Raw genomic sequence first — 19,288 nt, forward strand, 5'->3', positions numbered from 1 at the left:
AAGTCTGGCTGAAGAGATTTTAAAATTACCTCCCATAATTGCAAAGATAACAATAAAAAGAGAAGAAATCTACCATTTTGAATGACAACTATTTCTAATCCGCACAACAATCTGTTAGGTTCTTAGTATCCTCATGTTATAGGAGGGAAAGTGAGGACATAAAAGACATTTACTGAGGTCATAGTGAGAAAGTGATTAAATGAGATGAATTTAAGAACAGTTAGAATAGCACTTTTTAATTGGCCACCTGGAAGGCTTGTTAGAAAACAGGAGGCCAGGATCTATCCCCAGTGTTTCTGATTTGGCAGATCTGGGGTGGAGACTGATAACCTGCATTTCTTTTTTTTTTTTTTTTTTAAGATTTTATTTATTTATTTGACAGATCACAAGTAGCCAGAGAGGCAGGCAGAGAGGGGGGGCGGGAAGCAGGCTACCTGCTGAGCAGAGAGCACGATGTGGGGCTGGATCCCAGGACCCTGAGATCGTGACCTGAGCTGAAGGCAGAAGTTCAACCCACTGAGCCATCCAGGCGTCCCTAACCAGCATTTCTTTTTTCTTTTTTTTATTTTTTAAAAGATTTTATTTATTTATTTGACAGACAGAGATCATAAGTAGGCAGAGAGAGAGAGAGAGAAGGAAGCAGGCTCCCCACTGAGCAGAGAGCCCGATGCGGGGCTCGATCCCAGGACCCTGGGATCATGACCTGAGCTGAAGGCAGAGGCTTTAACCCACTGAGCCACCCAGGCGCCCCACCTAACCTGCATTTCTAATGAGTTCCCAAGTGGTGCTGATGCTGCCCATCCAAGACCATACTTTGGATGCACTGGCTTAGAGCAGTGACTAGCTGGTTATGCATCAGGACTTTGTCAGACTGTGGGCAATACCGCAGAATGCGAGACTTAGTTCCTGCCCTCTGAGGATTTACAGGTTGGCTGGGGAAGAGATGTCTTTCTTTCAAGGATGAAAAGGTTGCATCAATAAAAAGACCTTGGACAAATTTCCTACAACATAATACCTAGGTCAGAGCAGAGTGGGAGCCCTGAGAGCTGCAGAAGTTCTCTCTGGGAGGAGCATAGGATAGTGTCATAGAAAATGAGTGAGATTTGGGTGAATAGGGCAAGGAAACCCCATACAGGTAAGGGAGGGAAGAACAATACTATGAGAATAAAGAGAGGTAAAAGGGAGAACCTATTGAGAAGTAGCTTTTGTGCATCAAGCACGGAGGCTGCATTTTCTTGTCTCATTTACTCTTCAGAACAGTCTTATGAGGGAGATAGTTCTGTCCTCATGTTACCTACAGGTGAGGAAGCTGAGGCTCAGAGCCATCCAAGGGTCAACTAGCCAATGGATGGGAGAGCTAGCATTCAAACCCAGGTCAAGCTCTCTCCACATTTTCCCCACTCTGAGAAGTAGCTCAGGTATGTAGGAGGCTAGGTGGGATTAGGGTGAGGCTCTCATTCCTAGATCCCAGCAAGTGCTGGGGTGCACCTGAGTGGATGTGCCTCTTTAACTGTTCGGCTCTCGACACCTGGCTTGCCCCAGCCCAGTCCTATGGGAGAAGCAGTGAGAAAACAGCAGGATTGCAAGGTGGGTTGGGATCAGGTGCTAGAGAGTGGTGAGTTCCAGGCTGAAGAGTTTCAATTTTATTTCATAAGCAGTGGGGAGTCATTGACGTTTTTGGAGCAAGGGAGTGATTAGATCCAAGCAGTTGACTGTGTTCGGTGTGGACACTGGTTAGCAAGGTCTCTGAGTGATCTGGGGGGGGAAATGATTAAATCAGTATCTGGACTAGAGTAGTAGAAAAAGAAAAGAGCTGGTGCCAGCCACTTGCATTAAAAGCCTCCAGAATTTGGTGTGAGGATACCAGCAGAGGGCAAGTCTCAGTGACCGGGGAATCAGGAGGCATTTCCTAGGAACAGACACACCCGTTTGGAAGAGCTGACGGATAGTGAGAGGGAGAGGAGGGGGCCGGTTTCATCACCTTGCACTTGAAGCGTTGGGTGTGGGGCAGCTAGGCCGCCTGATGGGGAGGCTGATACTCCCAGGTGGTTGGAGAACAACCGTTTTAGAGTCCTCCGCATAGGGCGGGAGTGACCGAGGTCCGGGGCTTCTGGTTCGATTGTTCTTTGGGGGTTCTCGCAGGGCTCCCTCGTGCCTGGCACTGTGGACTTACCTCGCCGTGTTTCCGGCACGATTCCGTGCTGGTCGTCTTACCCGTCTTCCTCCTCTCTCCACAGCCTGCCCCTGGACCAGACCCTTCCACGCCAGGGTCCCAGTCAGTCACTGTCCTTCCCAGAAAATTACCAGACTCTGCCTAAGAGCTCCCGATATCCCTCAGGGGGCTCCTCGCCCCCTCCCCGCGACCTGCCCAGTGACTACAAGTATGCGCAGGACCGAGCCAGTCACCTGAAGATGTCGAGCGAGGAGCGCCGGGCGCACCGGGACGGCACGGTGTGGCAGCTCTATGAGTGGCAGCAACGGCAGCAGTTCCGGCATGGCAGCCCCACGGCACCCATCTGCGCCGGCTCCCCGGACTTCACTGACCAGGGCCGGAGCAGAAGCATGCTGGAGGTGCCCCGCTCCATCTCTGTGCCTCCATCTCCCTCCGACATCCCTCCTCCGGGCCCCCCGAGGGTTTTCCCACCCCGACGGCCGCACACGCCAGCGGAGAGGGTCACCGTGAAGCCCCTGGACCAGCGGAGGAGTGTGGACATCTCCCTGGGGGGCTCTCCCAGGAAGGCACGGGGCCACGCCACCAAGGTGAGTCTCTGGAGGGCTGCCAGGTAGTGGGGTTCAGCTTTAGGGCACCAGGACCCTCCCATGATTTGAACACTAATTTGAGCAATTTCAAATAAGGAGAGGTGACATCTCTGTGGTACTTTTAGGTGCCAGGTGCAATACTAAAGGCTTTCCTTTAATGCTTTCCACAACCCAATGAGGTAGGTGCTGTTATGCCCATTGCACAGATGAGAACTCTGAGGCATTAAGAGACGAAGGATCATCCAACTGGAAGTCTACGGGAAAAGATGTCTGTGTTCAGCCGGTTCAGTAATTTATAATAACCCATAATAACCCGACTTCAACTTTACTTCTCCAGGGGGCTTCCCCAGTTTACTGTTGTTATAACCCAGTAAGAAATACGTGGACCCCCCATTTCACAGATGAAGAGGGGTAGTGCCGTGGGCCAGGCCATCTCAGCAGAGAAGGGCGGAGGGGGCAGAGGTTCAGCCCACAGGCTGATCTCCTGTCTCCCCACTTGTAGAACTCCTCTCACGTGGACCGCCGCTCCATGCCCTCCATGGGCTATGTGACCCACACGGTCAGCGCTCCCAGTCTCCATGGAAAATCGGTAAGCCGCCCCTCATCTCCCCTGCCCCGTGAATGCGTTACTGCCTGCCGGGTGCCGGCTCAGCCGGTGCTTCCCCCACCCCGAGCCCGTTGCCAGCAGTGTGCAGGGCCGCCGTCAGCCCCCACGTTAGAGATGAGGAAGCTGAGGCTCAGAGAAGTCCAGTGACTTGCTCTGTGTCATCCAGCCAACTTGGGCTCCTCCAAGATCGGAGGGAGAACTTAGGGGAATGAAGGAGAATGTGGGCTTTCCTTCTCTTTCAGGCAGCATTTTCCCAGCGTCTCTGCCGTTAGCTCCTGTCCTCTCGTCCAGGTCTTTGCTTTGGTTAGTTAACTTTGCCTTTAAAGCTCCCGTCGGGGTGAGGTTGCAATGTTCGTTGCTGTTTCCTAAAGAAAAAAAAAAAAAAAAAAAGATAAGACCTGCTTCCTGTAGCCCCTTTTCTGCCAGCACCTTTATTTGTCCTGATGACAGAATTAATGCAATAATTACCTAATGGTGTCACGTCAGTGCTGTCCCGGCCCCGGGTGAAGAGCAATTATAGCGTCGTGCTCCTGCGGTGGCTAATTTCCTCGTGATGTGTCTACACACCTGCAGCTGGAGGAGCTCTCGTGGCTTCTCACCCGCTTACGGCAGCACCAGGCGCGGCTGGCCCGCGTGCGCAATCTCGCCGTCGGCCAGTTACGGCAGCACCAGCTGACGTGGCCCGCCTGCCAGGTCAGCGCTGCTGGGCTCTCTCAGCGCCGGGGCCTCCCTGCTGTGGGGCAACGGAGTGATGTGCCGGCCCGTGTTTCCTCGTGCCCACGCTCTCGTCTGTATTTGCTGTCTGGCTCGTCCCCTCATTCCCTGCCTGTCTGCTTCTGGTCGCTATTGCCAGACACTGTGCAGGGGCCGGGGGTAGGGGGGAGCCCACGCCTCTGGTGCTGGGGAGGGGCCTGCATGTGCCGTGAGGGACCTCGACGGTGGCTTCTCCGGCTGTGAGTAGTGACTGCCAGGCTGATGTGTGCTCATGTCTGAAGGGCTGTGCTGGCTGTCATCCTTGTTGCCACTGTGGCCACTCCTTGGGGTGCAGAAAGGTGTGTTTCACTGGTGTCAACCCGGAGGGAAAAGGCAGGGCGTCCTCTCTGATCTGGACAAAGCATCCTCATGTCCCTTATCCTGGAGAACCTCACTGTACCTTGGAGAGGTGAGGGAGGACAGGGGTTACTGCCACACGCAAGGCACCGGATCCAGAAGGGGAAGTGACCTGCCCGGGACCCCTCAGCCAGTGGCGTGCGGGCTGGAGCCCAAATCAGGTCCTATCTGCCATAGTGTTCTAAACCTTCTGAGACATGGAGGTTTGCAGGCAAGCTCCTTAAGGAGTGGCCAAGGAATTGCTCTCCCAGGCATCTTGAGCAGCTTAACAATGTCCATACAAGATTGGTCCCTCTGGACTACATGAAAGTAGGCAGGGGACAGAAGAGGAAGGTGACAGGAGTGTCACCTTCTTTAACTGTCCTTTTTAGAGGGACCCAGGAAATGTACTTGGAAAAATGAATGTGAGAGAACACAACAAAACCCCTAAGTTGTGAATTTGAGGGATTTTTAACAATATTCCTCTGCTCAGTCCTTCTTACTGCTGTTGAAGGTGTATAGGGACTGGGCTGATTGGAGGAGTAGGGATGGGTGAGGAGACAGTTTAGAGATGGAAATACCATCTCAGAAGTCACCAGTTTCCCCGTCAATGGTCCTTTAGGTCTTCTCATGCTTAAAAGCACAGCCTGAACATCTCACATTGTTTACTTGTTTGACATCAGAGGTGTAAACAGGGCCTTCTCCTGCAGCTCTGGTTTGCCTCAGTTTGCTGGGAGACCTCTTAGCTGGTTGAGAAAGTGGCGCCTGGGCCATTTTTCTTAAGCATTTACAGCCCCTCTGCCTAACAGCTTCTGTGGGCTATTAATGGGAAACACAGGTCCTAGAAAATGAAAAAGTCTTTTGCTTATTTTCACTGTTCCTGGTAATTACACTGAAGAACTCAATGGATTGTCAGAGACAGTGTAGGCAGATAGGTCTGACACTGAAACTTCTTAGCTAGCTCCTGACATGGTCCCGTGCTGAGCAAAGAGAGCTGAAACTTCCAGTAGCTGCTGGAGCTTATCATCCTAGAACCCAAGGTCATGTCAGGACCCACCTGGGTCCCCAGGTCATCTCCCTGCCCCTTTGAGACATTAGCCACACTAATCAGAGGGTCATTTTGCCTCATGCATATTAAGTGGGCCAGTGAAAAGTTTTGATGACAAGGATTGGAGCATTGGTGATTGTTGGGTCCCTAGCTCAGGGGTTGCCTGTCCTCTTCTAGCTAGATCTCTCCAGTTCTGTCTCAGGAGCTCACCACTGGCCTCAGCTGTACTGCTGTCCTAGCCCTGTGGTGGTATGTGTGCTGTCTCCCCATCAAACTGCACCCCCCACTCCCGCCTCCCGCCAACTGCAGGACTCACTGGCTTTTCCCCACAGTGACCTGCAAGATCCTTAATGCTCAAAGAAGGCTCTGGGCTACACTGAGACATTTGTGCTTCCTCCGTGGCTGCAGATATTAGCCCGCTATATAGTTCCTTGACCCCGAAGCTGTGCAGTGTCAAGGATTCACACACGAAGCCCCAAGTTTTAGAAACCCTTGGTGTTCATAACTGGCTTTTTTCTCTCTTTGATTCATTTGAAGGCTGATGATACCTACCTCCAGCTGAAGAAGGACCTGGAGTACTTGGACCTAAAGGTGAGGGATGTCAAGCATCTTGCCTCCCTTGGACACGCACCTTTCTGAGCGTGTCAGCCTCATGGAGCCAAGCCCAAAGCCAAAGTTCTTACCAAATCTGGATCCCAAATGAAGACATCTCCTGTCTAAATCGGAAGAGTTTTATTTCTTACTACCTTGAACACTGGGTTCAGTTCCTTGTGAGTTCTGCTCTAAGATTTCAGTCTTATGAAATGAGGGTACGAGATCTTGATCTCTTCCATCCTCGGTCAGGACCCAAAGGCTTCTAAACAGTAACTTGTTCCTTCCTCAGAGGTTTGGCTCATAGGGTGCCACTGATGTGCATTTTCAGCCACGAGTATCTTGGTGGTTTTTTTTGTTTTGTTGCTGTGGGAACAGGTTCCACATGGAGTTCTGCAGCTCTGAGGCCCACCGTGGTGTCCCAGGTGGGAGCCCCCGGTATGGTTAGTCTCCCGTCTGCATTCAGGAGAAGAGCGCTGGGCGCCTCGCTGTAGGTGAGAAAGCTTCAGGCTCGAGATCAGCCTTCAGAGCACAGAGACTGAGAGAAAGCTGGCGGAGAAGTGTGAGAGGCATTCTACATGAAAGAGGGCTGCTATTGTTTCCTTACCCCGGCTCTCTGAAAGCTCCCACTGTGAAAAGCACTTCTGATGCCTAAACCATGAAATTGACTGAAGGAATGTGACCTTTAATTAACTGTGGGTGTGAGAGAGTGGGGCGAGCTGTGGAAGGACACCCAGGCTACTGCCATGGGGCGTGCCTCCCCCAGCTCCCCTGGGTACCTGGCTTGAGGTGTCTTTAACATGGGGATTGTCATCCAGCCTTGTAGAAGCAAGATGACGAACATTAGGCCCTGCGGTAGCAGATGCAGGGGCCCTCCCCACACTGAGACAAGATCAGAGCCTTTGATTAGGTATCAACTAGTTAGCTTCCAGATCTGATGAGCACTTGCTGTATAACCAGCTCTAGAGAAGCCTAAGGGACATGTAAGAGGAAAAATAAGACTCTCTGAGTCCCTGAGAAACTCCCAAATAGTCTGGGTTAGAAAAAGAAAATCTTCCAAAATAACACAGACTTGTTTATAACGAGTTTACAAAGATCTGTCTGGCCTAGTGCTTGGAGTTGAAATAGTGGAGGTCACTGTGGGCTGTGATGCTGGGAAGAGTTCTGAAGGAGGTGGCATGTGTATAGAGCCTTGAAGAGCCAGAGGGTTTGAGTTGATTGAAATTAAGGGAAGGGAACAGTGGGAGTCAAGGAGAGATAGGGGGAGAGTGGTGTGGCCAGGGCTGGAGGAGGCAGACCATGCATGTTCCTGATTCTTTAGGAAGGAGGGGTGTAGTGAACAGAAGTCAGACTTGGCTTTCTGACATGAGCAGAATAAGGAGGGTTCTCTCAAAACCAGGACATTTTCTGGCTTATGTGGTGGTTGGATCACACAGAGCACAAGTGAATATTGTAGGTTTGGTAGTCATGCCTCAGGATGCAAAATGTGCAGCCCAGCCCACCCTGCTGTGCCCTGATTCTAGGCAGGGTCCTCCCAGCATGCTCACCACCCCCACCTGGCCCGGCGAGAGGTCCACCCACCTTCACTTGCCCTGTGTTACCACCTTGTCTCCATTCACTGGCCTCCCCAATAGCCAGTCACCATGCCACCCCCTGGTTCTTCTCACCTCTGCCCCAGGGCCATGCAGTCAACTAGAAGTACTTATGGAGCATTCACGATGTACTTAGGCTGGTAAGAGAGATTTGGCTCCCCAGCAGCATGGGTGTACCTTGAAACAGTCCCCAGAGTGCTTGGTGCATGGTGCAAAAGAGAGCTTAGAGAGTCCAGACTAGAGTAATTGGAATCTCTGTCTTCTGGTTCCTGTTTATATGGGACAGCAGAAACTCACAGCTGGTCCTGGAGGGAAGATTCAGCTCAGGTCTGTTTTATTTCAAGATTATAGAATTTGAGTTAAAAGAGCTTTAAAGAGAGAAACTGAGGCACAGGACAGCAGGGCCTGAAGTCCTTGGGTGTCCTGACTACCAACAGAAGTTAAGTAACAATAGAGGGTAAAATGTGTGACGGTCACTGTGTTTTACTTCTGTTAAGTTATGTAAATCCCACAGTAACCCTAGAAGGAGGGTGGTGTTATCTTTTTTTTTTCACTGACTAAGGCTCGTTCATAAGGCCACAAAAATGGTTACTGGCGAGTTGGTATTTAGGTATAGCTCTAACTCTGAAACTTCAGTCACCTTGCCTCCCAGCCTCTCTTAAAATGCTGCTTCCACTACTGTGGATCCAAAGGCATTTCAGTTTTTGATGGAACTGAACTGGGGTCATTATCCTAGGAAGTGTGCTTAATGTGATAGAGGCAAGGTGTGTCCTTGGGATGTTTCATGAGCTAGGAGCTGTCTGCACCCGGAACATTAACTAGTGACTTTCTGGAAGTTGTCACTGTCATGGAAAACAGCTGTGTTGATACCAGAATTTCCCCAGTCTTATTTTTGTTATTCCAGTTGTTAAGCTCCTCTCAGAGAACTTTCCCCACAAATGAGCTGCACTGGTAGCAGGGAGATGCTGGGGTTTGTGCTGTGTGTGAGTTGTCTGTCTGGTGTGGCTGCCAGAAATGTTGGCACCACCTTAACCTCTCTCCAATACACAGCAGAGTGCCCACGTCAGGGAGGCAGTGAACCTGCTCTGCTCCGCTCAAACCCAGCTGGGGCATAGGGTTCCCAGATGGTGTTTCACTTCAGGACCCAGCTGAAGAAAGGGCTGCAAGCAAAGCAGAGGTATTGAGAGCCTATAAAACAATGGCTGAGGATGTATTAGGCAGGATGCTTTTGTTTGCAGGTGTCTGAAACCCATATGAACCTGCTAATAACCCAAAGAGGGAATATACTGGTTCTTTTAGCCAAGGGCTGCATCATCCCAGAAGCTCAGGCCACGTCATCACTGTTCTAGTTTCCCTGGTGTGTGGGCTGTGTCCACATGGCAGGGAATGTGGCCACCTGCAAACCTAAGTTTACTTTCTCCCAGCCCAGCATCCCCATGGGTGACCACTTGTAAATCCAGACTCCCTGTGGAGTGAGGGAGGGGTTCCCTAATGGGATGGCATGCTGGGCAGAAACAAGAAAATCAGCAGCAGTTAGCACAGCTGTGCTACAGAGTGATGGAGAGAGTTCTGGGTAATTCAGGAGACCTAGAGACAGTCGACAAAGCTCTGAACTGTTACCATGTGTCTTCTGTGACTGCAAGGGGGAATGAAGACAAATGGATAGCATGAGTCAACTGTACTTCAATTAAAAAAAAAAAAAAGACAAGTGGATAGCAGCTACAAATAGAGGGCTTTCTAAAAGGGCCTGCTCAGGTTGTGGTGGACCACCCCCCCTTCTCTGGGATGTCATTGAAGCTAGATGAGCACTGTGGGACAAGGGGGGTGGCGCGTGACTGTGTTGGGAAAACCCTAAGGTCCATTGGCTCTTGAGATGGCGACATGCTCAACAAAATGAGCTAATGAGTTCAGCTGGGGTCCCTGAGATGAGAGCCTCTGTGGACATAGCCGAATGAGCCCTGAAGCCCAGACTGGGTGTGGGGGTAGCCATGACACAGCCCCGCCATGACCAGCTGCTTGTGAGAGGTTCCTCTGGGTTCTTGGCGGGGTGAGGAAGGAGATAAGCATCACTGGAGAAAGTCGACCTCCCTATCCCTGCCTGGTTGCCCTAGGCTCCCCCATGTCCCTGTTCCAAAGGCCACAGACTGAAGGATCCAAACCCTCCCTTTGCCACCTCCACCGCCACCACCACCACCACCACCTCCTCCTCCTCCTCCTCCACCACCACCACCACCAGCACCACCAATCAGCCAATGCTCAGCTTCCAGAATCAGTTGGTGGTGTTTGCTTCCCTCCATGTTGTGGGAGCTTTTTCTCCCTAAAGTGAGCATTTCTGTTGTGGTGCCCAGTTTCAAACAAAGGTGGACTCCACTCTTTTAGAAGATACTCTGTATTAACGTTCTTTTCACAAAAGAACTTGTCTGGCATTTTACTTGGTGCTGCAGAGTGAACAGGACTCCACCCCAATGAGGCATCTGTTCCAGCCTGGAGGGGTTTGGGTGCGTGTTGTTCATTATGGTCTTGGTCTTCTCAGCAGTTTCGAGCAATAGGAGTGATGATAGCCACCTTCCTAACCAAGAATCCAAATATCAAGAGAGGTCACTTCCACAGCGATAGGTCTGGAATTTAAACCCAGGGTCTGACTTTATTTCTGCCTTCTTTCTTCCATGCACCATGTACTATGCCCACCCTAAAGTTGTACTCACTGAACTGTGTTTCTGGCATCATGGTTCTGCTTTTCAGAACCGCACACCCTGGCTGGGTCTGAAGAAGCAGGTGTGGGGTCACTGTTGTTGACAGCTTAGATTGCTTTCATGCATCTGTGAAGACAGCTGGGAAGGGGAGGTGGAAGGGTGAGTATCTGTGGCTGTTCACATGGTGCCCCCAGAGGCTGTCGTCCCTGACTGAGGGATGTGTCAGCTGGGGCTCTGGTCGCTTGGCCTCTGGCCTCTTCCTGACTAAGCCTGAGATCAGGGCTCCTCTGTTCAGGGTCTCTTTCCAAAGTTAGCTTCTAGAGCCAAGTTTCTTAAGTTGTGTTCTGGAACACCACCTATTTCAAGATCACCTTGATTTTTTTTTTTTAAGTACAGATTTAGGGGGTTCTATTGAATTAGAACCTCTGGAAATGGTGCCCAGAATTCTGCCTTTTTTGCTTGCTTGTTTGTTTGGTGTTTGTTCTTGTTTTTTAATCAAGCTCTGGAATAATTCTTGGGCACAAAAAAGTTTGAGATCTGTTCTGGAACAGAGATTATTAACCCTGGCCATGAACTAGAACAACCAGGGGAGTTTGTAAAATGAATATCAGTGCTTTGATCCCACCACTTAGACCCTGATCTAATTGGTAATACTCAGCAATTATTTTTTTTAAAAAACAAATGAACAGGGGCATCTGGGTGGCTCGGTTGAGTGTCTGGCTCTTGGTTTCAGATAGGTCATGATCTCATTAGTCGTGGGATCAAGCCCTGTCGGCTTGAGAGTCTCTCCCTCTCCCTCTGCCTCTCACTCCCATTCACGTGTGCTCTCTCTTGCTCTTTCTCACTCAAATAAACGAATAACTCTTAAAAAAAACCAAAACAAATAAATTCCCTAGGTGTTTCTAATGTATGGCCAGGGTTGAAAAACATTGTTTCAAAGCAGTGGTTCTCAAAGTGTGATCCCAGAACAACAGCATCAGCAATACCTGGGAATTTGTTAGGAATGCAAAATCTTGGGTCTCCCACCCCAGATTGGCTCAGTGAGAACCTCTAAATGTGGGGCCCAGCAAATCTGTATACAGTTCACCCTTGAACAGCATGTGGGTTAGGGGTGCCAACTTCTTGCATAGTTACAAATCCAAGTATAACTTGACCCCCCAGAACTTAACTCTTAATAGCCTACTGTTAACAGGAAGCTTTACTGGTAACTGAACAGTTAACACATATTTTGTACATTATGTGTATTACAGACTGTATGCTTGTAATGGAGTAAGCTGGAGAAAAGAAACTGATAAAATCATAGAGAAAAGAAAATTTCTAGGACTGTATTGCATTCGTTGAAAAAAATCCATATATATGTGGGCCCTGACGATTTAAACCCATGTTCTCAAGAGTCAGCTGTATTAGCAAGCCCTCCAGGTGATTCTGAAGCATGCTGAAGTTTGAGAAGCCCTTGTTGCGGTGGTGGTGGTGCCCAGTCTTAGCTGCGTATCAGTATCATCGGCGGGGGGGGGGGGCTGTTAAGGATCTGGATGCTCAGGCTCCACCCCAAACTGATTTATACCCAAGTCTCTTGGAGTGCGACTTAGGCATCAGTTGTTGTTTTTTTGTTTTTTTTTAAACCACCCAGGTGATGCCGGTGTTCAGCCGGGGTTGAGGTGCACTGTCTTAGTGGGTAGGGACGGTGTTCCCTCAAAGGAGCTGTAAACATTTGGGATCACTGGTTAGACATTACTTAGATGAACGTAAGTGTGGAGACGAGGGTCTGGGGGACTGAAGGTGGAAAACATGGGGCAGGGATGAGACTAATGTCTAGCGCCTCCCTAGTGATTCATTGTTTCACAACACAAGGTGAAGGAGAGCAAAGGAGGAAGCAAAGTTTCCTCTTGCCTTCTGCAGGGGGAATTGGAAGGCAGCGGGCCCTGGCATCGGCCCTCTCACATGAACTAGCCTGCACAAAGATCCTTCAGACAGAGCTTCTTGTCCTCTGTTTCATCTGTGAGGGAACGAAGTCTGGAAAGGTCAGCAGCCGGGAAGTGGCATGACCAGACTGAGACATGATCATTTGAATCGCACAGCCCACATCCTCCCTAAGGTTTCCCCCGGCCAGTTCCCCAAATTCTGGCTCCTTCAAGTGTCTTTTGATGTCTCACCTGTTACGTTTTGTTGTATTTGCCTTTTTGTTTGGAACAGATAAAAAATAATGAACCTTTGATCAACGTGCTTTACAAAGTGCTGAAGAAGTCAGCACGGGGCTGTCGGCCCAGGAGAAGCGTAAGATGATCTGATCTGTGTCTCCAAGCGGGGCCATTCCATTGCTTCTGGCTCAGTGCTGACCTCATCACTTGCTTAACCAGGGGCTCTCCTGACCGCCCCCAGGCTTCCTGCAAGTCATTTTGGTTTATTTTTTTCTCCTACTGAAGCTCCCTTCAGCATTTTGGCTGGTGCACCAGGCTGAGCCTCTCATCTGCGATGTTCTGTGACTCCATCTTTTGTGTTGCCTTGGGATTGTGGTGGGGTGGGGGCTTGCCTGGCTTGCCACCAGCTTGTGTTGTGTTCCCATTTTCTTTCATCTGCCTCCATGGTGAGGACTGACCTCGACAGAGACCAGTGTGGTCTGTGTAGTCAGGCGTGAGTTCCTTTAGAAGTAATAGCAGTTTCTGGTCACCGTGGAGGAGCTGGGGTATCCTGAGATCCCACCATGGCCCTGGGATTAGGGTGGCTTTTCTTCAGGGCAGGGTATTGGTATTTGAAAACAGTCTAAAGCAGGACTAGAACAAGACGATTCTCCCCTGCCCACTCCCCAACCCCCCACCCCAGACGGTTCCCTTTGACTGATGCAGAGGTAGTACCTGAAATATGGCCAGCTTTTATAGCTTTCCAAGGGAGGCTGCGGGTTGGGAAGCAGATGCTATGTGTAGTCATCCTGAGCCCCGAGAAAACGTGTGTTGGGATGTGATGGAGGGTGAGGTAAAATGCCTGGGTGGCCTTCAGTTCTTTTCTGGTGCACAGACTCTTTCAAAGGGATAAATACCCACTGACTTCCACTTTTTCTGGTGACAGAGATGCTGGACACCCATAGTTGACATTTTAAATGGATCTAAACATTGCTATCACAAAGCACAGTTTTAAAAGGAAAATCAGACGTAGTAAACTACTTGTGCATACTTGTAGTAGCCTTGATTCTCTGGAACAAAGCTAAATTCAGAAGTTTCAAGGACCTCTGAGCTATGTAAACACTTTCCTGAAGCTCATGCTCTAAAGCATGCCCTTTACTCGAGCTCCCTCTGTTTTGTTACATTCACAGGTTCATTAAATAGACATTTCCCAAATATCCTCAATATGCTGGACTTTCAGGATACAGAGAAGATATGAAAAATGTGTCCCAGTTCCCACGGTCACCCCTAATCGGGTCATTGTTCACTGAGGGGAGACAGAGCATATCATCTGACGTGCTAAGGCCCTTAGACTGGAAGACACAAACTGTGGGAGGACCTCCCCTGAAGCCACCAGAACCACTGGAGGGAGGGAGTTCTGGAAAAACAGCAAGTGTCACCTCTGTTGACTCTCCCGTCCTAATAGACTCAGCCGTTTGAATTCCTAACTTTCAGCACCTTAAATGTAGCCCTTAAATGGGAACAAGAGAGAGTTACTTCTTAGAAAAGAAGGCGTACTAATATTCTGAGAGGGAAAAGAAACATTATGTGTCAATCTACAATGGAAATGAAAGCACAGAAATTTAAAAGCATTTAATCAAGGGCCAAATAGTCCCCAAACACTGACTTCTAAGAAATTCCGTATCACTGATTTTTATAATGACTCTGATTCATCCCCGAAAAGTTGAATTTATATTCAGTTCCATGGAGGCAGCGTAGGACTGACTTTTAGAAACCTTTCCATCAAAAAGTTTAAAAGGTTCAGCTTTCTCAAAATGCCCTTTTTGTGTAGAACACGTCATTCCTTTCTTGACGGTGTTGGGTAGATGAGGCACTGCTCAATTAGATTCTCTGCCTTGCTATTTCAGTATCAAAAAGATAGTATCTGTTAAAAGCTCTAGTGAAATAGAGGGAAGAGTTTTGCTAGGAGGAACAAAATCTCCACAGCATATCTCAATTTGAAAATGATTTCTTCTTAGGAAGTGAGCCAAGGGTCAGCCCCTGGAGAGTAGACAGGCTCATTGTCTTCTGCTTTGATGAGGGACTGTGACACAGAGTGACCTCCTTACTTTCACCTGCTGGGTTCCCCTGAGTTTAAAGGCTAAGTTCTGCCTGGAGGTCAGCTGTTCCTGGTTCATCAGAGTTAATTCCACCCCTCTCCCCTCCTCCACTCCTCTTCCTGCCTTTCCCAGCCATTGTCCTTGAAGCAGCCAGCGGTTTGTTTGTGGATTGTGGCAATAGTCCATGTGTCCTTGACTGTGTGTGTAGATGTATGTACACATACATAATATGCCAGTCTGAAGAGCAGAATTTGGCTGGAGCTGTACTTTTTCCAGGAATTCTACTGACCCATATGTGTTTGCCTTTGACCTACCTCCAATGCAATAAGCATTTGCCCAGTGCCTTCCAGCATACCAGGCTTTATGTTCAGGCTGACTTTACCAAGATATAAAAGACAGTGGACCCTGCCCTCTGCTGTGTGACCACAGGGAACATGGGAATGGGTTGGCGTTGTGTCTGCAGCTAGACTCTGTCCTCAGCCTAAGGCATGGACAGGGCATCATCCCTTGACCTTGACCTTGGCATTTGCTGATGATGAGAGGAAGGAGGAGTGCAGGACAGCTGGGGACATGATTGGCTTGAGTTGTGAGGGGAATGTTTGCTAATATATTTCTGCTTCTTATTCACACAACTTACTGGACCTCTCAGATGGAGTAGGGGGAAAGTGAGGGCCATCTCTCCAGCAACTGTCTGTCCATCCACACTGGAACCCCTCGCCTAATATACACACCATCTGTCTCATGGAAGAGATAGGTTCTACCCTCTGTTTCTGTGGTCACATCCATAAAATGGAATTCAGCAAGATGGCTTTCTGTGCATGGGACACATTCGACCTGGCTCTCGCTGACCATGGCTTGGCCGTGGGGGTACATCTGTGGAAAAGTCTCCCCAGCCCCATCCCACACAGCTTTTGGCAAGAAGGAAATTAGGGGAAGTGAAAACATGGGCTGAAGAGTTGGGTTTAGCTTTGTAGGGGTCAGTGGGAGATGCCAGCATGGTGCCCACATGGGGTCAAGGGAAGGATGGACAATGTTGTGAATGCCCACTGACCCATAAGTTTAGATGATTTTTGTCTCCTGATTTTGGTTTCCATTCTTGAGAGGACAGGGTAACTTGTGACGTATACAAATATGACCTGCCTCAGTTATTTAGGGATCAATTGAAAATCCCAACCAGGAGTTACCTAGGTTCCTTCATCCCTTGACCTGATTTTCTTCCCAAATGGTATAGGGTGAGAAAGACTGACCTTGCTCAGAGGGGAGGTTAGCAGCTCAGAGGCTTCCTTAAACTAAGTCTTGGAGATGCCCCGGGGACTCACAGGTTCCTCTGGTCCACCTCTCTGCCCTGGGCTGGGGGCCATAGACTTCTGTAACTTGGGTTGACCCCAGGTTCGGTAGCGAAACTCTCTTTTAAATCTTCCAAGATTCATACTGAACTCATTTTGGGCAAATTTTAGCTTCCACAGTCAATGATACTAGAACTTGAATGTCTTCTTTTTCTTTAAATTTGAGAAATTTACAGGTGCTTCTTGGATCACAAAAAGGTTTTGGTTTTTCCCTAAAACGAAGTGAGCATAAAAATCAGGTCTCGCCTGAGTTTTTACCCGTTTCATGCCATGACCCTACCACCAAGACTTCCACACTTGTCCATCATGGGGCTAGCTAGCTCTTCTTCTCGAGATCTGATCCTGAATCTTGTGGTTAATCTCCTTTAAATTGTTCACCTCCCAGATGACGGGCCGGGACCTGGTCAAGGATCGGAGTCTGAAGCCGGTGAAGATCGCAGAGAGTGACATTGACGTGAGTGAGCAGGGCAACAGTCTGAACCTCTGGCTGCCTGTTGCCCCCAGACCCGAGGCGGGCAGCTTCAGGCAGGGCTTGGATGGTTCCATAGCCAAAGGCTTTCTGATCACACTTCAAGGTCGTGCCCTTTTCTCATCATCCCAGGCCCTCTCCAACCTGTTCTTGCTCACAGGTCAAACTGAGCATCTTCTGTGAACAAGACAGGATCCTCCAGGACTTGGAAGACAAGATCCGAGCCCTCAAGGAGAACAAAGTATGCATCGGTTTTGCATAACCTTGGGCTGAGTGGAGGGGGTTTTGTCATGCTGTCTTTCCTCAGATATAGATTGGACTCGTATGTCACAGGTACTCATTTATCCAGAATGGGTATTAGTTTATTCAGAACAATATGTTTGCTTCCAGGGGCATTTCTGCCTAAACCTTAGGCAGGAAAGAGGGAGAAAAGAGGAGGAAATCTTAGGGGGAGACTTAAGCCTGTTTATTCCAAATGCGACCTCCTCCTCTTCCACCTTAATTCTGCTCTGGCCTTCCTCTCCTTGGAGGCCTCGTGAGGTCAGCCTGGGAGAGGAGGGCTCTGCTGGCTTATGTGTGCTGAGCCCAAGTGCCTGAACTCCATGGAAGAGGGCTGCCTTGGAGAAAGTGGCCACACTTGTAACAGGACAGAAGCTGTCTTTTCCTAAAGCTCCTTTCCTCCTAGGATCTGGGTTATGGAGAAAGCAAGTCTGGATGGGAGGGAGGAAGAGGCCAGAGGCTGCCCATGTTTGGTTTCTTGGATACTTATTATGATTTTTTTTTCTTTTTTGAACTTTAATAAGGTATTATACTTGTGATGCTGGAGGTTCATAACATGCCCTTTTCCCCAAGAAAAGAGACTTTTCCATCTACTCTTTGATGTATCCTCATAATTTATCCATAAAGAGTGGATGACCTTATGCCCACTTCATAAATGAGAAAACTGAGGCAGAGAGCTGTTAGGTGGTTCGTCCCAGGAGCCCACCCAGTGGGCAGAGTTAGAGCTGGAATCAGAGCCCCCAACTAGGCTGTGGGCCTTTCAGTCTCAGATCCAGCAGGTTTGCTTAGTTCCTGGCATGAGATGGGGAGGCCTCCAGGGGCTGTCCTGCTCTCCTCTTGCTCTTTGGCCCTTCCCTGCTGTAGGACCAGCTGGAGTCTGTGCTGGAGGTTTTGCACAGACAGATGGAGCAGTACCGAGACCAGCCCCAGCACCTGGAGAAGATTGCTCACCAGCAGAGGTTGCTGCAGGAGGACCTTGTCCACATCCGGGCAGAGATCTCCAGAGAGTCCACTGTGTGTAGAGGGTGTGAGGGTGGCAGACACTCTCCTGCCCCCATCCCCCAGCCCCAAGATGGGCTGGGCCAGGGGCTGGGCAGGGGGCTGGGCAAGGGGCTGCTTCTCCTAGCTCACAAGCTATAGTTGAGTTGGTGGCCAGGGACAAGAGTCTTGGAGTAGCAGAACTTCTCCAGGCTGCCTCCTGATAGTAGCTCACCTTGCCTGGGGGTGACATGTCTGTCTCTGCTGGTACCTCAGGATGCTTTCCATCAGTGACTGCTGTATGGCTACGGTGACACCCAAGGGACCAGATTTTCCTGATCTGTGTGCAGTTAATTCCAAAGCATCAGAATTTCTACTGTATTTGTCCATCTGATGTGGTGCAGGCCCTTTCTGCCAGGGCTGGGGACCAGAGCATCTCCAGTGGTGGGAGAGGGGACAGTTCGACAGTTCCAGTAGCCAGGGTCAGAGCAGGAATGAGAAGACAAGCCTTGTCTCTCTCCTGCCAGGCCTGCCTGAGAATCGCTGGGCTGCCGTTTCCCCGTCCATCTTCCCCTGGCTGGGTCAGCAGTGGTCAAGAGTGCAGGTGCTCATGGGGCCGTCTGGGGGACGGGGGATAACTAAGACTCAGGAGCATTTTCTTGGCCAACAGGAGATGGACAATGCCTGGAACGAGTACCTGAAGTTAGAGAGTGACGTGCAGCAGCTGAAGCAGACCCTGCAGGAACAACACAGAAGGGCCTTTTTTTTCCAGGTGACCCAAGGGCTCTTCATCCCTTCTGAACTCTGTTCCTTCTGAGGGACTTCACCTGTAGAGCTGTGGGGCTGTGGGGCTGTGGGGATTAGGTGTGTGGCCTGGGAAAAACCTGCTGTCCCTCCACCCACCATTAGGAGCTGATTCCCAGAAAACCTGGTCCGCGGCCCTATGGAAAATACTCTTGCCTGTGGCTCAGGGCTGGCCTGCCAGGTCCCCCAGAAGTTGTCCATCTCCTGCTGCTGTTTCCGCCCCCCCCATGATTTCCCTGTATCCAAGCTAACCTTTTCCTATTCTTATTTGGTACCCCAGCACTTGGCATAGTGGCCTGAAAACACTAGGTGAATATTGTTGACAATGTCTTTCAAATGATTATTTCTAATTACTAGTTCCTTAAACTGTTCCATCCCATTAAACTTGTCTTCTTGGATCTTCTTTAATTAATTTTAGCAGTGATTTTTTTTTTTAGCTTTTTATTTCTTATGTTTCTGTAACTATAAAAATAACACATGAATGCATCTCTCTGTAAAGGCCAAACAGTAAGAAGCAAAAGCAAAAAATGAAATGAAAGCTCCTTTGCCTCCCTTCCTTTCCCATCACCTTCCCTGTGTGTGATCCGTGCCATCACTGTGTGGCGTCGCCTTCCACACCACTTTTTGTCTGTTTTCAAACATATGTCCATCCACAGGATAGTGTAATGTATCTGGCAGTGGGAGTTGGGTTTACTTAAAGAGGGATCATACGTACACATTGTTCGGGAATTTGCTTTTTTGTCATAACTTCATGTTATGCAAATCTTTCCAGGAGAGATACCCAAGTTTATGTTGTCTGATATTTAAATGTTAACT

At 49.4% G+C, this 19,288-nt stretch overlaps 1 protein-coding gene across 2 annotated transcripts in view; it reads left to right on the forward strand.

Annotated features, from left to right (window-relative positions):
• LOC111149727 (pleckstrin homology domain containing A7) overlaps positions 1-19,288 on the forward strand; it is a 213,152-nt gene that overhangs the window by 171,648 nt on the left and 22,216 nt on the right. For both annotated transcript variants that reach the window (XM_022506967.1, XM_022506968.1), the window contains exons 11-17: positions 2,238-2,760; positions 3,263-3,349; positions 6,042-6,095; positions 16,328-16,396; positions 16,572-16,652; positions 17,555-17,704; positions 18,339-18,440. In XM_022506967.1, the coding sequence (XP_022362675.1) occupies positions 2,238-2,760; positions 3,263-3,349; positions 6,042-6,095; positions 16,328-16,396; positions 16,572-16,652; positions 17,555-17,704; positions 18,339-18,440 (1,066 nt within the window). The remainder of the gene's footprint in view (positions 1-2,237; positions 2,761-3,262; positions 3,350-6,041; positions 6,096-16,327; positions 16,397-16,571; positions 16,653-17,554; positions 17,705-18,338; positions 18,441-19,288) is intronic.

This window comes from Enhydra lutris, unplaced genomic scaffold (assembly GCF_002288905.1).
Source record: "Enhydra lutris kenyoni isolate GAN:26980312 unplaced genomic scaffold, ASM228890v2 scaffoldscaffold22, whole genome shotgun sequence".
Lineage (NCBI taxonomy): Eukaryota > Metazoa > Chordata > Mammalia > Carnivora > Mustelidae > Enhydra > Enhydra lutris.